Genomic DNA, 20,871 nt, shown 5'->3' on the forward strand with positions numbered 1-20,871 from the left:
CTCCACTCCCAGAGCCACGCCTCATTATCCCTGCGGGAGTAAAAGTCCAATGTATTGCGGGGTGCAATAACTGCTCAGTACCCCTTTACTCAGGACTTAAAGGTGTGTACATAGCTCCTGACCAGAGTGGCTCCCGACAAGATCCTTCCTCAAAATAAAGTACAAAATAGAACTAGGGCTGCGGCTCAGTGGTCGAGTGCCCCCGAGTTCAATCCCAGGTACCAAAAACAAACAAACATTAAAAAAAAAAAAAAAAAAAAGACCGGATCCTGGAATTCAGGGAGATAAGGATGATTCCCGCTAATCATAAAATCTGTAAAATAGGTTCCAGTTAGAACCAGTCAGAATAGACCTAAGGGACCTGAAGTTGTCATGCACAGGGAGTACTCAAAAGTCTGATGTCATCCTGCTGGATTCAGTCAAAAGTCAAAAGATGGAACTGATCCAGGCATGGTGGCCCACACCTGAAATCCCAGCAGCTGGGGAGGCCGAGGAGGCAGAAGGATAGCCAGTTCAAAGCCAGACTCAGCAACTTAGTGAGGTCCTGATAGTTAGCAAAATAAAAAGGGCTGGGGGTGTGCCTTAGTGGTTAATCCCTAGTACCAAAAAAAAAAAAAAGAAGAACTCTCTACAATCTTCCTTGAGACCCCAATAAAACTGAATGACAGGAGAGCAAAGCTGTCCCTCTTCTAAGAGGACCCACTTTCTCACTTGAGAGTGTCCCCTTTCCCTTTGATCCTGATAAACTCATGCCTGTTACTCTGAGTGACATAGATGAAATCCTTCTGACTTGATCACAAGAATCAGGGCTTAACGGGGGAGTTGTCCTGCCATCTCAGTTTCCAGGAAGGCCCCTGACCTGTAACACCCTGTCTGTCTCCTAAAACTTGGTACAGAATTCTAGATCAATATCCAGTAAAAATATGATCTGAGCCACCAAGAGAGCCGTGAATATAAAAACTTTCCCGTAGTCATTTTGATTTAAAAAGGTAAAAAGCATGAAATTAATTGTAATAATTTCATTTTAATCCATCACACCTTAAATTTGATCATTTAAACATGTGGTCAATATTTTTTAATTAGCCAAATAGTTTACTTTAAAAAAAAAACTCATTTTTTCCTGATCTGATAATAATGTGATATTTATTTTACATTTATAGCATATAGAAATTTGGACTGACCACCTTTCCAAGTGCTTGCACAACAGCCACATTTGACCCATAGCCACAGTTATGGACATATTTTGGACACTGGGCATTCGAAATATTTTTTTCAGATTCAGGTTTGTCTCTCAGCAAAAGCAACATCATTACTACTGGTTTGTTTTTTATTAAGAGTCATTTACTGCCTGGCTGCATTTTTTTTTTCATGCATCTTTGATAAATATCATTCCCTTCTCCTTTAAATGTAAATATAAGAATCACATATACTTTTCAGTTATTTTATTTTATTTTGATATGGGGGAGGGTGTCTTGCTTATGTTGCCCAGGCTGGCCTGGGCTCAAACCATCCTCCTTCCTCAGCCTCCCAAGTAGCTGGGACTACTGGTGCCTCGGTCCATCTAACTCCAGGTGTATCCAGGAAAACAGTACATGAGATTTTTCACTCATTTGTGTCTCTCACCAGTCTCTTTCCTCATAAACATGCTTTAAAAAAAAGATGTCACTGGATACACAGTCAGTTTTTTATTTGTTTGTTTTTTGTTTTAATTCCTGTTAAATACACTCAGTATATTGTCCCAGATCCAATTTCCAAGTATGTTGTATCTCCTGGCTGTCTCCCACGGTGGGGCATTTAGGTTGTTTTCAGAATGTCATTAACACAAATCAGTGGAGTCCTTGCCCAGCAGTAGAGTCCTTGTCCAGCATGCACAAGGACTGTTACATCCCTGGCACCAAAAGAAAAGAGAAAAAATAAAAATAGAAAAGCAAGATAGGGCCTGGCGCAGTGGCCCAATCTGTAATCCCAGTGGCTCTGCAGGTTGAGGCCAGAGAATCAGAAATTCAAAGCCTCAGCAACTTAGTGAGGCCTTCAGCAACGTTGTGAGATCTTGTCTCAAAATTTAATAATAATAATAATAAAATAAAAGGGCTAGGGATGTAGCTCAGTGGTTCAGTACCCCTGAGTTCAAATCCCAGTTCCCCCCCACCAAAAAGAAAGCAAGAAAGGAAAGAAAAAACATGGATAAATTCACTTGTCAAAAAAAATAAAAACAAAGTCAGAAGACAGATGACAAACTGAAAGAGAAAATGTTTGCAGTTCATATCACAAAGAGTTAAATCACAAAAGAAAAACAAAACAAAAAAAGAGTTCATCACCTCCTAAAGAGATTCTAGACATCATAAGGAAAAGAACATACCAGAGCTGGGGAGAGGGCTCAGTGCAGCGCACTCCCCCGCAGGCAGCAGGCCCCGGATTCCATTCTCAGCCCTGCAAAAGAACAGAAATAAAAATAAAAATCGGCCAAAAGAAGTATTAATGGCCATTCAATATTTGAAAAAGTAATCTCATACTCTGATGAAAATTAAAACTAGGTGAGATATCATTTTCCACCTATCAGATTGGCAAGAGTTCAAAAGTTTAAATAACAAAAAAGAAAAGAATCCAAAAGTTTAAGAAAACAATGTGTTGCCAACGGTGAGGGGAAATCAGCCAACTCACATTGCTGGAGTGCAGGCACCCACGGAGGGCAGTTTGGTGACATTCACCCGACTTACAGATACTCGTCCTCTTTGACCTAGTGATTCCACTTTGGGGAACTTACTGTACAGGTATAAATGTACACGTGTAAAATAACAACCTGCGAGATTATTCATTACTGCCTGGTTTCCAGGAGGAAAAGATGAGGAACAAAGCAAGCAACCCTCAACAGGGACTGGCAAAATAAAGCACGGTACAGACATAAAATGGGTAGTGTGCTGCTATCAAAAAACGAGGAGTGCGGGCAGGGGCCAGAGCTGGGTGGTAGAGTGTTTGCCTAGCATGTGCAAGACACTGGCTTCTAGCACTACAAAGAAAGAAAGAAAGAAAGAAAAATAAAAACTACCAAGGACACTGGTACAGAGTGATTTGAAACGAGCTTTGATATTTATGTCAAGTGAAAAAAGATGTAAAATAGTGCTTGGGCTGGGATGTGGCCCAGTGGGAGAGCGCCTTGTGACAGGCACAGGGCCCTGGCCATTCCCACCGCCCCAATGCAAAAGAACAATGAGAACAATATTCTGCAACCCATGTAAAACTGGGGGATATTGCTGATAACTCTCTAAATAAACTCAAGGTGGAGAGAGAAGGAACTTATTTTTCTTTTTGTTGTACTGGGGATTGGACCCAGAGATGCTCTATCACTGAGCTACACTCCCAATCCTTTTTATTTTTTATTTTGAGGCAGGGTCCCACTAAGTTGCCCAGGCTGGCCTCAAACTTAGATCCTCCTCCTATCTCAGTCTCCCAAATAGCTGGGATTACCGGTGAGTGCCACTGTGCCTAGCTGATGAAGGAACAACTTTTTTTTTTTTTTTTTTTTTTTGGTACCAGGGATTGAACTCAGGATCCTGTAACCACTGATCCACATCCCCAGCCCATTTTATTTTTAGATGGGGTTTCATCAAATTGCTCAGGGCCTCACTAAGTTACTGAGGCTGGCTTTTGAACTTGCAATCTTCCTGCTTCAGCCTCATAAAATACTGAGATTTACAAGTGTGCACCCCTGTTCCCAGTCCTTCCCGCTATTTTAAAATTGAAAATGATTGCACATACAGAACAAACAAACAAACAAACAAAACCCTTGAAAGTGATTATGAATAAGATATTCTTGAAATTGGGCGTGATGAATCATGTCTGTAATCCCAGTGACTCAGGAGGCTGAGGCAGGAGGATCACAAGTTCATGGCTAGCCTCAGCAAATTTAGAGAGATCCAGTCTCAAAACAAAAAATAAAAAGGACTGGTGGGCTGGGGATGTGGCTCAAGCGGTAGCGCGCTCGCCTGGCATGTGTGCGGCCCGGGTTCGATCCTCAGCACCACATACCAACAAAGATGTTGTGTCCGCCAAAAACTAAAAAATAAATATTAAAAATTCCCTCTCTCTCTTAAAAAAAAAAAAAAAGGACTGGTAAAGTGCCCTTGGGATCAATCAATGTATACACACACATATTCTTGAATTATATTTTGTGTAGATACATGATTAGAGTAAGGCAACCTCTCTTACTATACTTTTTAGAGTTTGGGGGTTTGGAGATATGCAAATGTATTATTCATGCAAAACTCTCAATCACAAAATGACAACAAGCTGTAAAAAACATTCGGTGGTTTGGAACTTGGTTCAAACCTTGACCCTTAAAGACTGTGTGTGATTTTGGCCAAATGCCTGAACAACTCAGATGCTTACTTTCTCTTGTTCTTTACAAAAAGGGAAGAAAGACCTCTCTCTTTTCCAGAGCTGATCTAAGGATGACACAAATAGATTGTGCAAGTGTCTGCTGGTGTAAACGTTCACTACTATCGTTGTCATTATTTCCTTGGTGACTTAGTTCTGTTTGCCTGTTGTGTACAAGATGCCAGGCTGGGGGCTGGGGCTGGGGCTCAGTGGCAGAGCACTTGCCGAGCTTGTGTGAGGCACTGGGTTCGATCCTCAGCACCGCATTAAATAAATAAAGACATGCTGTCTGTTTACAACTATTAAAAAAAAAAAAAGATGCCAGGCTGGGAGGAAGCATGGACACTGGGTGGAAGAGGGCAGAAGCTGCTCATCCTTTTCTGAGTCCTAAGTTCAGGTTCTGAGTCATATTTTCTGCCTTGAGCCTCTGAGCTCTCTCCTCTGGGGCTGCCCTTTCCTGGTGACCTGGATGTGAGCAGAGGGCAGCAGGAAATACCATGCTCGGTTGCCAGGGACAGTGAAGGCCATTTCCTGGGCAGAGTGTCTGAATAAATACCCCCAGTGATCTTACAGCCTCCTCTGAAATCTTACAGCCTCCTCTGACATGTGTGTCAGGCCAGAGTGCAATACCCCCCCCAACCCTACTACTGGGGAATAAACCCAGGGATACTGTACCACTGAGCTATACCCCAGCCCTTTTAATTTTTATCTATCTATCTATCTATTTACCTTTGGTACCAGGGATTGAACCCAGGGCCACTTAACCACATCCCCCACCTTTTTTTTTTTTTTATTTTGAGAGAGGGTCTCCCTAAGTTGCTTAGGGTCTCACTAAATTTCTAAGGCTGGTTTTGAATCCACAATCTTCCTGCCTCAGCCTCCTGAGCTGCTGGGATTACAGGTGTGCACCGTCATAGACAGAGTCTCATTAAGTTGCCAGGCTGGTCTTGAACTAGAGATCATCCCGATTCAACCGCCCAAGTCAATGGAATCACAGGTGTGGGCCACCATTCCTGGCCAGGGTATGTTTTTTACACTCTTTCCTACACCTGGATCACCTATTACCTAGATTCTTTGTCTGGATACCTCCCAGGAGACCGTCAGCCTTGGGGCCCTTCTCCAGCTCCAAGAAGCCTTACCTGGTGAGATCATTTCCTTTTCTCGTGGGTTTCCCCCAGAACATTACTGATCATCCTGGATTCAAATTATGTGGTTAAAAGGATCAAAAATAATGGTGCTAATAAGGGACAAAGGAACATCGAGTGCCACTTGGTATCAGGCACTGAGAAGGACACGGCCAAAAACTGGGAACCTGCTGGGGAACCCCAGGCAGATGCACAGTGAGGGGTACTCTACAACTAGCCGGTGTGTGCATCTCAGAGACGTCAGTGTCCTGAAGGTCAAAGGCGAACCAAGGGGACATGACAACAGAATGCAACCTGTGATCCCTGGATGGGATCCTGAAGAGAAAAACACAGTTGTCAAAGGACACAATTGGACATGGATGGACTGGAATGTGAACTGTAGATTAGATAAGAGTACAAGGTCAGGGTTACGTTTCCTGAAGCTTCTCACTGTACTATGGTTATGTAAGAGTGCCCCTTAATAAGGGGCAAAAGGCACACAATCCATGTGCAATACACCCACAAGTGGTTCAGGCATGATGTCAGTGTGTTTTCTCTTTCCTTGCATGTCATATGTAGGTATGTAGGTATGACATATAATCTGTGCACGTATTTACATATGTATGCACATTGTATATATTTGTATGTTTCTCTGTATATATGACTCCACATAAATGTGTGTATGATATATATGTCCCTATATATATGTGATTTATACACACATATCTGTCTGCATGTATTGTGTATCTATATATAAATGTGCTTTAGTCCACATATATATGTTTGCGTGGATTACACATACATGTATCTGTATATGTATTAATAGATCTCTACATATATGCGTGTATGTTGCATACGTGTGTTTTTGTATAAATGTATCTCGTTGGGCATGGTAGTATATATACACAATGGAACACTGCCTAGGCTTAAAAAGGCAGAGGGAGCCCAGTGTGGGGGCACAGGCCTGTAATCACAACACAGAGGACAGATTCATGGTGGGAGCATATATGAAAGGAGAGTCACAGGAGAGGCAGGAACCAGACTTGCTCTTTCTATAACAAATTGCTCTCATGCGAACTAACTGGCGTCCTCCAAGAACTACAGAAACCCTTTCTGAGGCCCATGACCTATCCATCTTCCTTAAGGCCCCGCCTCTTAAAGGTTCTGCTCCCTCAACATCACCACATCGGGGATGAAGCTTCCCACACTGAATCTCTGGAAGAAACACTCCAACCATATCCAAACCCCAGCAGCATGTCTTGCAACCACAACTCCTTACCTGGTGGTGTTGGTGGTGTTGGCGGTGCAGTCTGTGAGGGTTAAAGTTTATGTATTGGCTTGGCTGAGCTAAGGGATGCCAAGATAGCCAGGATAATTTTATTTCTGGGTATATCTGGGAGAGTGTTTCTGGAATAGATAGTATTTGTGTCAGTAGACTGAGGAAAGGAGTATTTGTGTCAGTAGACCAAGGTGGCTGGGCACCATCCAACCATTGAGGACTACATAGAACAAGAAGATGGAGAAAGGAAAAATTCTCTCTCTCTCTCTCTCTCTCTCTCTCTCTCTCTCTCTCTCTCTCTCTCAGCTGAGACATCCATCTTCTCTTGTCCTCAGTCATTAGAGCTCCTTATTCTCAGGCCTTCAGACTTGGACTGAATTATACCACCTGCTTTCCTGACTCTGAAGCTTGCAGATGGCAGATGGTGGGCCTTCTTGGGCCCCATAATTATATGGTACTTTGGTTCAGATGAGTGTTCCTCAAAGGTCTATACATAAAGACCTTGTCCCCATGATGATGGTGATGGCTGTCTCTGTGGACCTTTAAGAGGTAGGATCAGGAGACTGTGGGTGTTGCTCAATGGTAGAACACTCACTTGGCATGTGCAAGGTTCTAATTTCCATCCCCAGCACCCCAAACAACAATAACAGTAGTATTTATTATATTGTAGTTCTATGGGTCAGGACTTTGGGAGTGGCTTAGCTGAGTTGTTCTGGCTTGAGGTCTCACGTGGCTACTGATGGATGTCAGGTGAGACTGTGGTCATTCATAATTTGGTGTTGGAGGACTGCTTCCAAAACTGCTCACTCACATGACTGACAAGACATTGGTTGTTGGGTGTGACCCTCAGTCTCCTCCTTGCATAGGTCATTCCAAAGGACTGCTTGAGCATCCTCACAACATGGTGGCTGCCTCTCTCCAGAGCAAGTAATCCAAGCAAGATCAAGATAGAAGTCATAGGTTTTTTTCCCCCGGCCTAATTTCAGAAGTCACATGTCCCAATGAGTATGGTGGTGCATGTCTGTAGTCCCAGTGGCTCAGGAGGCTCAGGCAGGAGGATCACAAGTTCAAAGCCAGCCTCAAAAACTTCCTGAGGCCTTAAACATCTTAGCAAGACTGTGTCTCAAAACCAAACATAAAAAGGGCTGAGGACCTGGCTCAGGGGTTGAGTGCCCCTGGGTTCAATCCCTGGTACCAAGCCCCACCCCCTTAAAAAAAGTCATACATCCCATGGTTTCTTTCTTTATACATTTTTTTACCGTCCCATCATTTCTGCAGTAGCCTATTGGTTATAATACAGAAGGAACTCCATGAGGTTGCACATATCAGGAAATGTGAACGATTTTTATTATTAAAGAGAGGAAGGACAGGTTGGCTGCTAAGAATACAGCTGTCTTGGGGCTGGGATTGTGGCTCAGCGGTAGATCACTCGCCTAACACAGGCGGGACACAGGTTCGATCCTCAGCACCACAAAAAAAAAAAAAATGAATAAAGGCATTGTGTTGTGTCCATCTACACCTAAAAAATAAATATTAAAAAAAATTTAAAAAAAAGAATACAGCTATCAGGCTGGTTTCAAATCTTACCTGTGTCTAGATAATTGTGTGGACTTGGATAAATGTGCAATCTATCTTGTTATCTATAAAATAGAATAATTAGATTATGTAATTCAAATAGAATTGTTACAACAGAATAATTAGAATATGTGCTTCAAACAGAGTTGTTACTGGGATTAAATGAATATGGCAACACTAAAGAACAATATGTGGGGGATATTAAGTGTTCAGATGTTTGCTGCTGCTTTTATTTTTATTGTTTTTAATATATTTATTTTTTAGTTGTAGTTGGACACAATACCTTTATTTTATTTATTTATTTTTATGTGGTGCTGAGGATCGAACCCAGGGCCTCGCACGTGCTAGGTGAGGGCTCTACACTGAGCCTCAGCCCCAGCCTTTGCTGCTGCTTTTAGTCTAAGCAGCTCCTCAGGGTGATTGACAGATCAACTTCTCTCCTCCCACCCACCCACTAGAAGTCCCCAAGACTAGAGTTGGAAGGGCACTGTTCAAGAGACCACATCCTACCCAGGCTAAAATATCCCAAAGGCAGAGGGTTGTCTCCTTCATTCAGCTGGACACCACCTGGTAACAAGAGTCACCTCCCTTGCTTTATTTTCTGATGACAGATTCGAGTCCCCAGCCCACCTTTCTCAAGCCATTTACTTTTACCAGAGTAGCTTGGGGTCAAGACTGGGGAGTAGGGGCTGGGGCTGTAGCTCAGTGGCAGAGTGCTTGCCTAGCATGTGCAAGGCACTGGGTTTGATCCTTAACACCATATACAAATAAAATAAAATAAAGGCATAAAGGCATTCTCTCCATCTACAACTACAAAAAGTTTAAAAAAAAAAAAAAAAGCCTGGGGAGTAAGACTGAGTGCGGTGGTGCACACCTGTAATCCTAGGAAGCTGAGGCAGGAGCATTGTGAGTTCAAAGCCAGCCTCAGCAACTTAGTGAGATCCTGTCTGTAAATAATATATTTAAAAGGGCTGAGCATGTGGTTCAGGGGTTCAGTGGTTAAGAGCCCTGGATTCAATCTCTGGTACAAAAAAAAAAAAAAAAAAGCCTGGGGAGTAGAGGACAGGCTCATCACACCAACACAGCCCCAGCATAGTGCCTGGCACACATCAGATGCTTAAGGGACCATCAGTCAGGGTGACTGTGTTATGGCTGAGTCAGAGAGCACATTCCAAGCAGCTGATTTTAGGATAAAATCCAGGGCCAGCTTTGGTCCCCAGGGGGATCATAGTCTTAAAAGTTGACTCCTAGCAGGTGCCGCCAATGGCCTTCTGCAAGTCTGGTTTGTTCTAAAACACAGCACTGAAGTTCCTGAGAAGCAAATCACAAAGTCCATGAGGTTAGAAAATAACTGATCATCTTCCTTGATGCAAGAAGCTGGGAAAGAGGATACTGCGGTTGGAGATTCCCTGGGATAGCTATGTTCACCACTCAGATGCTGGAAATAGGGGTGGACAGGCCAGATGGTGGCCAGCTGAAACTATCCTTGCTGGGGTTTTCCTCCCTGCCTGCCCTTCCCGTTTGTCTGTCACTGCTGGGATCAGCCAGGCTGGCATGTGGCCCAGGCAGGCCAAGTGCATGAGTGGTGGCCTGCACGTCAGCCCTGGAGTGTGCAGTTTCAGATTCCAGAGGCCAGGGCTGCTGGCTCCCAGCCATGCTGAGTCAACTCCATTCTTTATTATTATCATTTTTTTTTTTTCTGAGTAATCGGCCTAGTGGTTCTTCCTGGCAGGAGGGTTTTCTGTGCCAGGCTAACCTTCCTGGCAAGGTATAGGGGAGTTGGTGGGGAATGCATAGGTGACACCTGTGCGTTTTTTATTGAATGAAAGCTTAGCCTTGTGCCATGAACAGGGCCCACGGGTTTGCTTGGATCTTCCTCTGTCCCTCCCTCAGGCTCAGAGTGTTGGGGTTTCTCCTCCAGCCAGGGAACTCCACATAGGGTCTGGGCTGAGCTCCTCTTTGTTGAATGAATGAATGAATGAACGAACGAATGAATGAATGAACAAAGAGAAAGGGTGGAAGGGAGGCCTTCCTTCCATGTGCCCTGGGTTCCTGCTTGCATACGAGCAAAGCCCTGGCAATGGAGAGTGGGCAACAGGAGGGGAGGCTCTGAGCAATACAGGCCCACACCCTGCCACTAGGGCGCTGGCAATTTGGATGGGACAGGAGGTCCGGACAAGACAGAATCTCGTAAACCTACCTGCAATGACGAACCCTTGTGCGGGAAGGGGCGTGGGAGGCCTCAGACAACCCTGGGAGCCAGGAGCCCCAGTCTGGTCTTGGAATTGGAGATCATAGGAAGCCTCTGAGACCAGGAGGCTGAGGTGTCCCGGGGCTCCCCGCCCACCCCGCGGAACTCTGCGCACCAGGGAGGGACCTTCCTCGCACGCAGTACTCACTGCTCTCTTCCCCAACTTCTGCCTCGCAAAGGGGTTCAGGAATGTCCCGACAGATGCGATCGGCCTTTCCCCCACTGATCACAGCGGGGGCAGCACGGGGGTCTTAGAGGAGGCGCCAGTCACGTCTCCCACGGTTCACAGAGGAAGGCCAACCAGAGCCTGGCGCAGGGCGAGGGGAGCCAGAATTTCGCGCCCCAGAAGGCTCCCCACCCTCTATAACCACCACACACAGGACCCCACCCTAGGCCGCTCGCCCCGCCCCCAGCACTCCCCGCGCCCCGCCCCCGAGGTTCCCCCTCCCACTCCCGCACCCGGTTTATAAGAGAGGGCGTTGGGCGTTGCGAGGTCAAGCCGAGCCTAGCGGACCTGAGGCCGAGATCCATTCCTTCCCGCTGCCTTCGGCACCCCAGCGAGTCTCCGCCAGGTTCTCCACGTCTCCAGCCCTAGCATTTCGAGCCACTGCGTCCCTGCACCGAGTCCCTGTGTCCCCACATCCAGGCCGACCAAGAACATGCGCTGCGTTCCGACGGCAGGCGCAGCCCTGATGCTGTGCGCCGCCACCGCCGGGCTGCTGAGCGCTCAGGGCCGCCCCGCGCCGCCCGAGCCGCCTCGCTTCGCGTCCTGGGACGAGATGAACGTGCTGGCCCACGGGCTGCTGCAGCTCGGCCACGGGCTGCGAGAACACGTGGAGCGCACCCGTGGACAGCTGGGCGCGCTGGAGCAGCGCCTGGCCGCCTGCGGGGCCGCTTGCCAGGGGTCTGAGGCGTCCTCCAAGCCCTCAAAAGCCCCCGAGAGCGTGGTTCCCGGTGGCGAGGCAGTCCCAGAAACCCGGGTTCCCGGAGGCGAGGCGGTCCCCGAGACCCTCCGCAGCTTGCAGGTACGTGGGCCTGCTAACGCGGGCTCTTGGGCACTCTTGCCAACTCCCTTTCTGGTCTGGAATTGTGTGGGTGGGAAGGGAGAGCGCAGCCCAGGCTCTCTGGGTACCACTGCCGGGGGCTCAAAGCATGGACATTTGGAAGGATGGGTGGGTGGCTGAAAAGGGAGGTTGGAGATATAGGACCGGTCCTCACCAAGATTTGCACCCTTCCCCAGACGCAGCTCAAGGCTCAGAACAGCAGGATCGAACAACTGTTCCAGAAGGTAGCCCAGCAACAGCGACACCTGGAGAAGCAGCACCTGAGAATACAGAATCTGCAGAGCCAGGTACCCTAAGCCTGACCCAGGTGGGGAGAGAGGTCAGAGCTGGACCCGAAGGTCCCATCATGGAGCCAGGCAGGTAAGGCAGCCGAATGAGTCAATCCACCAGACACCCTCCCCCTTCTCCTGTCTTGTCCCAGGTTGGCCTCCTGACCCCCCCACACCTTGACAATGGAGTGACCAAGCCTGCCAAAAGAAAGAGGCTACCCAAGATGGCCCCACTTGGCCTGGAGCACAACACCACCCGCCTGCACAGTGAGTGTCTGGACCTCTGCTGTCCTCCTGCACTTCCCTGCCCCTCCATTTGCCATTCCTGTTCCCAGCCCCTTGGTCAGATTCACTGTAATAAGGAGAGAGGTTCTGGTCTTGGGTCCCAGCTCCTGAGGCTGATGGCAGCACCTCCTTCCTCAGCCCTGACCTGTGCAGGCAGGCCACTGCACCCCTCTTCTCAGCAAGCCAGAGGGCTTTTCCTGAAATCCTGCTGGCCACCAACTGGAGCCAGGGTTGGAAGAGATACCACAAGGAACTTAAGCTTCAGGGGTGTTGGGAGACGGTAGTATCCCTCAGGGACATCATCCTGAGGCGGAGGACTTTATGGGAGGGTATGATAGAGGGAGGTACCAGGTGGGGGTTTCTGAGGTTTGGCACCCCAAGAACTCCCATGGTGTGAATCTAGAAGGGAAACTGTGGCAGGGCCCCCAGCTCCCTGGCCACACACTGACTCTTTTTTAAAAAAATATTTATTCTTAAGTTTTAGGTGGACACAATATCTTTATTTTACATTTATGTGGTGCTAAGGATCGAACCCAGGGGCTGGGGATGTGGCTCAAGCGGTAGCGTGCTCGCCTGGCATGTGTGCGGCCCAGGTTCGATCCTCAGCACCACATACCAACAAAGATGTTGTGTCCGCCGAGAACTAAAAAATAAATATTAAAATTTCTCTCTCTCTCTCTCTCCCCTCTCTCACTCTCTCTTTAAAAAAAAAAAAAAAAGGATCGAACCCAGTGCCTTGTGCATACTGGGCGAGCACTCCACTTCTGAGCCGCAACCCCAGCCCTCACACACAGACTCTTGCCACTTATGTCCTCAAAGTCCCCATTGAACCTATACACACACACACACACACACACACACACACACACACACACACACCAGGCTTTTCCTGCCATCACAGATTTTAGGTCTTTTATTGTGTATGTCCCAAGTTCCCCCCAATCTCAAATAACAACATGTGTGTGTGTGTGTGACACAGGCTCCCAGTTCCCACCCTTAAGTTCACAGCCATGCTGTCACCCTGCCCAGCATCTGTGACTGTCTACAGCCAACTGGGTGAAAGTGTGGATCCCCCGCCTCACACCCTGGCCTGGTTGCTGGCCTCCAGCCCTGCAGTCTTGAGGGCTCCCTTGCTCCCCAGACTCCTTCCCTCTTCCCCGCGGAGGGCTGGCGTTTCAGCATGGTGAGGGTCCCAGGGAGCTCTCCCGAGCCATCATCTTGGATGAGGAGTTTCTGAGGCCAGCAGGCACAGGTCCAGGCAGGGAGATGTGGTGGAAGAGAAGGGGGGTGTGCGGGGTGGTTTAGGACTCCCAGACTCAGCCTGGCCAAGTCGGGGAAAGTTCAGAGCTCTGAGAGACAAACAGCTGGAGCTAATGGAGACCACATTGGTGGCTTGGCTTCATGCCTGTCCTGATTGGATGAGAGGAAAGTAGGGGAAAGGGGAGCTGCCTGAGGGGCCGGGAAGTGTCCTTCTGGGCCTGCCCCTCTGCTGCAGTGGACACACTGGCTGAGAATCCTGGCCCTGCCCCTCCCCCTGGTGACCTTTCCTCTACTTTCCCGGCCCAGCTGGGTTGGGCTGGGGGCCGTCCTTCCCCAGTCTCCATGACCCAAGGCCAGGTTCCTTCTCTCCCCCTTTCTTCCTTCCTCCTTCTCTCCTCTATCTTGAGCCCTCTCCCGCTCAGAGCTGGGACCCTGGGCAAAGTCTCTATGTCGCCAAGCCTCATCCAGCTATGATCCGTGTTCCCTGGTATGAGCAGAGAGCCATTTTGCTCAGCTCACCCAGGCGGTTGCTTCCTACCCCATCAAACTCCTGCAATCATTCATGCATCAACTCTTCACTGAGTACGGGCTGCAAGCTAAGCTCAGGGTAGAGCCTGGTGCCTATGGACAGAGCTGCTCCTTATCCCTGGCCTCATGGAGCCCCCACTCAGTAGGAGGATGGGGAGCCACTACCAGATGACCCTAGTGTGGGGGAGCAGGAAGCCTTCATATTCATTTTGGGAGATCAAGTCTGGTCTAGGGGTGAGGGAAGGCATTCTTCTGGAAACTGGGACCCACAGCGGGGACTAAGGGAAGAGAGTCCCAGACAGAGGGACCAGCATGTGCAAAGACCTTGTGGTAGGGGGATATGTGATACAAGGAAGGTGGTGGGGAACAGGAAAGAAGCTGATTTGGCCAGGAAGGGTGGAGGTGCAGCATTGAGAGGAAGGAATGTGGGTACAAAGGCTGCTCCTGAAGGCCTTATAGATTACACTGAGAAGGCCAGAGGGAGCCATGGAAGAGTTTAGGCAGAGGTAGGAAAGGGTCATGAGATCAGGGTTGCATCTCACCTACTCATCACCCACATACAGCTTGCCTCCTGAGGCCTCAGGAGCGTCTCTCCTGCTTCACCTCATCTCTCTGTTTGCCTTCAGGGCTGCCCCGGGACTGCCAGGAGCTCTTTGAAGCTGGTGAGAGACAAAGTGGACTGTTCCAGATCCAGCCTCAGGGGTCCCCACCTTTTCTGGTCAACTGCAAAATGACCTCAGGTAGGATGTACTGGCCTTCCAGGGAACCCTCTTGCCATTCACGGGCCCTAGTGTCTTTCTCTAAAACGCAGCCCTGTGTGTCTCAGGGTAGAGCATGTGCTCAGCGCCCATAAAGCCTGGGATTCCATCTCCAGCACCAGAAACATAATAATGAAAACAAGCCCTTTCCCCATTGCCGTCCAACGCAAGCTCACAGATAGGTTCCTGGAGTTACCACCTGTAGCCTAGCAGGGAACGGTAGGGCAAGACTATAATTCCAGCTACTTGACAGGCTGAAGCAGAAGGATCCCAAGTTTGAGACCAGCCTCAGCAATTCAGCAAGCCCCTGTCTTCAAATAAAAAGGTTCAATCCTGAGTAAAACACACACACACACACACAAATCTGAATCCAGCTTTGCAGATAGATGCCTGAGATCCAGCTCGAGCCCTTGCCTGGTGGCCCACAGTAGTCATCCCTCTGCCTCACCTTCCTTCAGTCCTCCTGGGAAGAGTGAGGGGAATGTGACTCTCCTGGGTTTGGGGGGTCTCAGGGTTGGTTGCCAGGGTCCCCTGTGAGGAGGGGCCTTCTGGTGACCTTGTGCCTCTCTGGGTAGATGGAGGCTGGACAGTGATTCAGAGGCGCCAGGATGGCTCTGTGGACTTCAATCGGCCCTGGGAAGCCTACAAGACAGGCTTCGGGGATCCCCAAGGTGGGTGTTTCCAGCAGGACCAGAGGCAGGGGAGGAGGAGGGTCCCATGGAGGTGGGCCCAGCTCACCAGGCAGCCCCTCCCGCTGTAGGCGAGTTCTGGCTGGGCCTGGAGAAGATGCACAGCATCACAGGGGACCGTGGCAGCCGCCTGGCTGTGCAGCTCAAGGACTGGGAGGGCAACGCCGAATCGCTGCAGTTTCCTGTCCACCTGGGAGGTGAGGACACAGCCTACAGCCTGCAGCTCACGGAGCCGGTGGCCAGCGAGCTGGGTGCCACCACCATCACGCCCAGTGGACTCTCTCTGCCCTTCTCCACGTGGGACCAGGACCATGACCTTCGCGGGGACCTGAACTGTGCCAAGAGCCTCTCTGGTGAGCAGCTTTGCCCCTACCCTGACCAGCCAGCCTTCAGCCCCCAAATGCATCTGTTTCCTTCCCCCACTTTCTCCTTACTTGCTGCGTGTGCTTGGGCTGCTTGCTGATGTAACTTCTCCAATCTCAGTTTCCCCATCTTTAAAATGGTGCTCAGTCCATAGGATCGTTAGGGAAATCCAATGAGACGTTAGTGGGAGGGGGGCTGGCATGGAGCAGAACCACCCAGATCACCCTTGCTTTGTGTTTTTGAAATCAGAGACAGAGCCTGGGTTTTGTGAAGTAAAACAGGGGATCACCTTCTGATGGGTCAAAAAAAATGATGGAATGTTGATCATTTCATATGGTTCAAGCTAACCCAAATTAATGCAATGTATGCTGGTCCTAGAAAGCAAAAAATATTAGCCATGTGCCAGGAATACACAAATAACTGGCTGTGGTCACAGACTATGAAAGCAGGTCTACTGCAGTTATGGGTAGGGGATGCCCAGGGCCCCTGAGATTGCTTTTGTCATAACCTTGGGTATCTTGGAACACCATTTGACAATTACTGCCAGACCCTTCCCATTTAAAATGTGAACAGTCTGAGGCCCAGTCTCACCCCCTACCCCATCTTCATCTCCATCCCCATGTGGAGACCCAAGGACTTGACCAAGTCCCCTCTCCTCTGCCCTCCTCAGGTGGCTGGTGGTTTGGCACCTGTGGCCACTCCAACCTCAATGGCCAGTACTTCCGCTCCATCCCTCGGCAACGGCAGCAGCGTAAGAAGGGAATCTTCTGGAAGACCTGGCGGGGCCGCTACTACCCGCTGCAGGCTACCACTATGCTGATCCAGCCCACAGAGGCTGTAGCAGCTTCCTAGCCACCTTGCAAGGGCCTGGTCCCAGGCTCTAGAGGACAGTGACTTTGGCTTTGGCCCACGGATATGGTATTCTCTGCCTGAGCAGGAGCTCTAAGCAGGGGCCACCTGGAGCTTCTTGAACAGAGATGAAGCCCACGACTGGAGAGGCCCCTTCCTGAGTGGGGGCCACACACGTTGCCCTCTGAGATTAGAGCTGCAGGGCACACACAGACCCTGGAAACCTGGGTCGAGGGGCATTGAGTCCCATTTCTCGCCCGCCCGAGGAGTGGGGGACACAGAGGGACCACTTGGGGCTGGCCAGGCCAGCCCTTGATGGCGGACTCAGTCACATTGACTGGTGGGGTTCAGGGCTCCCTGGGGCCCTGGATGCCCTCATGGTGCTGTTGTGTGTGGGTGCTGTGGCATGAGCTGGCACCAGTGATGGTGTCCGGGTGGAGTCCACAGAATTCTTGGAATAAAAGCAACATTAGAACATTTTGTTCTTCTTTGTCCTTTGGTTTGTTTTAAAAAACGGACAGTTTCAAAGTCCACATAAACATGTTCCTAGGGTGGAGAACATGCTTTCAGGTCCCCTAAGGTCGGCACTGGTTTTTCCTCCCTCCTCCGACAAGTGAGCTCAGCTTCGTCCACTCAGTATTTCATCCTGTGGATCTCCCTTGTTTTTATCTTGAAAACTATAAAACAAATCCCTCATAATAGAGAAAAGGAGAATCCTTCCTGCTCATACTTAAGGATATGAATCATGATTAATTTTTTAATATCTTGCTAGTGGATAGAAATACAATGCATGACAGCATATAGACAAAAAGTACAATGTGTGCTGTAAGTTTAACTTTATTTTTTCTAGTAGCCATGTTTTAAAAAAGTTAAAAAGAGCCAGGCATGATGGGGCACGCCTGTAATGCCAACGGCTCAGGAGGCTGAGGCAGGAGAATTGCCAGTTCAAAACCAGCCTCAGCAACTTGGTGACGCCCTGTGTAACTTAGCAAAATAAAAAATAAAAAGAAGGGCTGGGGATGTGGCTTAGTGGTTAAGCACAGGGTTCAATCCCTGGTACAAAAGAAAAAAAAAAATATGTGTGTGTGTGTGTGTGTGTGTGTGTGTATGTATGCACATGTATTTTTATAGTAAATATAAATGTTTATATATAAACTTTATATATATATATATATATATATACACACACACACACATACACACACATACATATATATGAAGTAGAGCATGGTGGCACATACCTGTAATCCCAGTGACTTCACAGTCTGAGGAAGAAAGATTACAGGTTCAAGACTCACCTTGGTAATTTAGTGAAAGCCTGTCACAGAAACAAACAATCAAAAAAAGGGCTAGGGATGTGGCTCAAGCAGTAGCACGCTCACCTGGCATGCGCAGGGCGCTGGGTTCGATCCTCAGCACCACATACAAATAAAAAATAAAGAGGTTGTGTCCACCGAAAACTAAAAAAATAAATATTAAAAAAATTCTCTCTCTCTCTCTTTAAAAAAAAAAAAAAAAAAAAAAAGATGAGCATGTAGCTCCGTGGTAAGCACCCCTGGGTTCAATTACCAGTAAAACACACACACACACACACACATACACCCCAAGTACATTTTAGAAACATCTTATCTGGGTTGGGAATGTGGCTCAGTGGTAGAGCACGAGTTCAGCACGTGTGAAACCCGTGGTTTGATCCCAGCACCACTAAGGGAAGGGGAAAAAAAGAAAGTGAAAAATATTTTATTGAATCCGTCCTATTCAAAATATTACTAATTGGCTTCTAATCAAAATTAAAATTATTACTGAGATATTTGGCTTTTTGTGTTTGATAAGTCACAGGAAACTGGTTGGTGTTTCACACTTTGGGCACATCTCAATGTGGACCAGCCGGGTTTCAATAGCTCAGTAGTCACTGTCCACGGCTGGTGGCTGCCACATTGGATAGCACAGCTGTCATGTAAACACTAATATAGGATTTGTGGCCAATTACTCACATATCTACTGATAACCTATTCTGGAATTTACTTCAAGTTTTCCTTAAATTTATTTATTTATTTTTGTTTTTGGAAAATATAAATTCAATCAATATTTATTGTGCAACTACTACATGCCAAGCCCTATGACAGGTATCTGTGATACTCTAGTGAACAAAAAGATCTCTGCCCTCCCTGAGTTGCCCTTTTCAGCCCCTCCCATTACAGATACGGTGACCTAGAACTGATGGTCCAAACTGGGACACTTTCAAGAGTGAAACTGGTTGCTGTTAATAATTAATCTGGACAAGAGATGTCAAACAGCTCACTCCCAGACATCAAAACTTACCAACCCAGTTTTTAAGAATGTAATCATATCTCTACCACTGGAAAATGATCTGCCATAAATAGGTTAGTAAAACTAAGGTTGAAGACAATCAAACATGCCTAAGCTTTAAAATTCCAGCTTGTGGGCTGGGGATGTGGCTCAAGCGGTAGCGCACTCACCTGGCATGCGTGCGGCCCAGGTTCAATCCTCAGTACCACATACAAACAAAGATGTGTCTGCCAAAAAAACTAAAAAATTAATAAATATTAAAAATTTCTCTCTCTCTCTTTTAAAAAAATAATAAAATAAAATAAAATAAAATTCCAGCTTGCAGTCTGGTGTGTGGCTTAATAGGAGACTGATTGCTGTGCATTCTCCAGACCCTGGGTTCCATCTCCAGCACACCCAAAACCAACCAACCAACCAACCATGAACTCTGAAAAGAGCCACAAGTAAGTACTGAGCTCTCATCAATGACATGTATGCTGACATTTTAGAGGTTAAATGGATCCATGTCTTCAATTCTCCTTTAAACGTTTCAAAAATAAGACGATGGGGTCTGGGAATATAGAACTTAGGCTGTGTGCTTATTACATGTGCAAGGCCCTGGGTTCCATCCCCAACACCAGAAAAAAAGAAAAGATGACAGAAGGGTGGGTGAAAAAGTGGGAGAGATCAAGCAAAATATCAATGATGGAACTTTTTTGTAAAATTCTTCCCATTTGGGCTGGGATTGTGGCTCAGCGATAGAGCGCTCACTTTCTTCAGCACAACATAAAAATAAAGGCATTGTGTTGTGTCCATCTACATCTAAAAAATAAATATTTAAAAAAAATTCTTCCCATTTTCCTGAATGTTTAATTTTTTTCATAATAAAATGGGGGAGGATTCTTAGGTCCTATTGTCCTCTGCTTTTTTGTTTTGTTTTGTTTTTTGTACTGAGGATTGAACCTAAGGACACTTTACCATGTCTCAAGCTCTTTTAATTTTTATAATCCCCCTCCCTCAATTTTCCAAGCATGAGCCACTGAGCAGAGACTCCTATTGCCTTCTGAAGGCAATGCACACTATATTAACTATGTAAGTTAATGGGTAGATAAGTTTGCTTAACTGTGGTAATAGTTTGATATTAGCATTTTTGTACATCTTAAATATATAAAATAAAAATAAACATACACTTTAATATTAGACAGTGATAAACCCTGTAGGGGTTAAAGTAAAACAGGGTAAGGAGGCAGAAAGGGAGAGGAAATTATGTTGGAAAGCGCCTGGCACCCAGCAGGGATTTATTATTTATTTACTCATTTCGGTGCTGGGGATGGAACCCAGGGCCTTGCCCATGTTAAGCATGCGCTCCACCACCGAGCTACAACCCCAGTCCCTAAATAAATTTGCTTAACAAAGATTTTATGGCAGAGGACGGTTGATTCAGTATGAAAGGAATGATCCATATATTCTCAAAAATTATTCCATGAGGCCTATCTTCATTGTTTGCAGAGGCTGACACTCAGAACAGACAGGTAAAGTAAGAAGTCCTCAGGGTAAGGATGGAAACTGCAAAGGAGAGGAGACACCCGCCCACCTCTGCGCAGAGGGTCCCCGGAAATGGTCATTTATGGCCTGGGGGAGGCCAAAACCGCTAGCCCTGACCTATGACGTCATCGGGACGTTAAGCAGCGTAAAATCACCTGGACGTAGCCACATTTCCCTTCCCGGACAAGTCCTCTGGTTGTAGGGTAGGGTCTGAATCAAGCCTCTCATTGGCTATCCACTCCGTCAATCCGACTCTTTCTTCCAGTCTTCCGTCCCACCTTTCCGAGGCTGCCTCTGATAGGCTGTTCCGGCAGTCAATTTACAAAGATCCGCATTCCTTCCGCCTTTCTCCAGGAGACCGAGGGCGAG

At 47.5% G+C, this 20,871-nt stretch overlaps 1 protein-coding gene and 2 long non-coding RNA genes across 4 annotated transcripts; 1 reads left to right on the forward strand and 2 right to left on the reverse strand.

Annotated features, from left to right (window-relative positions):
- Window positions 1–1,427: 1,427 nt before the first annotated feature.
- On the reverse strand, window positions 1,428–10,989 carry LOC106145106 (uncharacterized). Its single transcript, XR_013432033.1, has 4 exons — window positions 8,365–10,989; window positions 2,662–8,238; window positions 2,360–2,430; window positions 1,428–1,888 (listed from the first exon to the last, which is right to left on the reverse strand). It is a non-coding gene; the product is annotated as an uncharacterized LOC106145106 (long non-coding RNA).
- An 85-nt stretch (window positions 10,990–11,074) lies between these two features.
- Angptl4 (angiopoietin like 4) lies at window positions 11,075–17,145 on the forward strand. The gene is made up of 7 exons (XM_005332147.5): window positions 11,075–11,628; window positions 11,844–11,954; window positions 12,089–12,203; window positions 14,636–14,749; window positions 15,343–15,438; window positions 15,528–15,809; window positions 16,490–17,145. The coding sequence occupies exons 1-7, from the start codon at window positions 11,263–11,265 to the stop codon at window positions 16,669–16,671; spliced, it is 1,266 nt and encodes a 421-aa protein (XP_005332204.1). The 5' UTR covers window positions 11,075–11,262; the 3' UTR covers window positions 16,672–17,145.
- Window positions 16,759–20,867, reverse strand: LOC144371989 (uncharacterized). 2 transcript variants are annotated; one of them, XR_013432037.1, is made up of 3 exons: window positions 20,658–20,867; window positions 17,910–19,217; window positions 16,759–17,345 (listed from the first exon to the last, which is right to left on the reverse strand). It is a non-coding gene; the product is annotated as an uncharacterized LOC144371989 (long non-coding RNA). The 2 variants fall into 2 exon arrangements; XR_013432036.1 differs by lacking the exon at window positions 16,759–17,345 and having other exon boundaries at window positions 17,490–19,217.
- Between the last annotated feature and the right edge of the window lie 4 nt (window positions 20,868–20,871).

The sequence above is a fragment of the Ictidomys tridecemlineatus genome, chromosome 2 (genome assembly GCF_052094955.1).
Source record: "Ictidomys tridecemlineatus isolate mIctTri1 chromosome 2, mIctTri1.hap1, whole genome shotgun sequence".
Taxonomy (NCBI): domain Eukaryota; kingdom Metazoa; phylum Chordata; class Mammalia; order Rodentia; family Sciuridae; genus Ictidomys; species Ictidomys tridecemlineatus.

What these genes read in the sequence shown, in the direction of transcription:
- Angptl4 (XM_005332147.5), top strand. Translation starts at nt 11,263, where the DNA reads ATGCGCTGCGTTCCGACGGCAGGCGCAGCCCTGATGCTGTGCGCCGCC. An exon ending in CAACACCACCCGCCTGCACA is followed by an intron (nt 12,204 to 14,635) that starts GTGAGTGTCTGG and finishes GTTTGCCTTCAG; the next exon opens with GGCTGCCCCGGGACTGCCAG. An exon ending in CTGTGCCAAGAGCCTCTCTG is followed by an intron (nt 15,810 to 16,489) that starts GTGAGCAGCTTT and finishes TGCCCTCCTCAG; the next exon opens with GTGGCTGGTGGTTTGGCACC.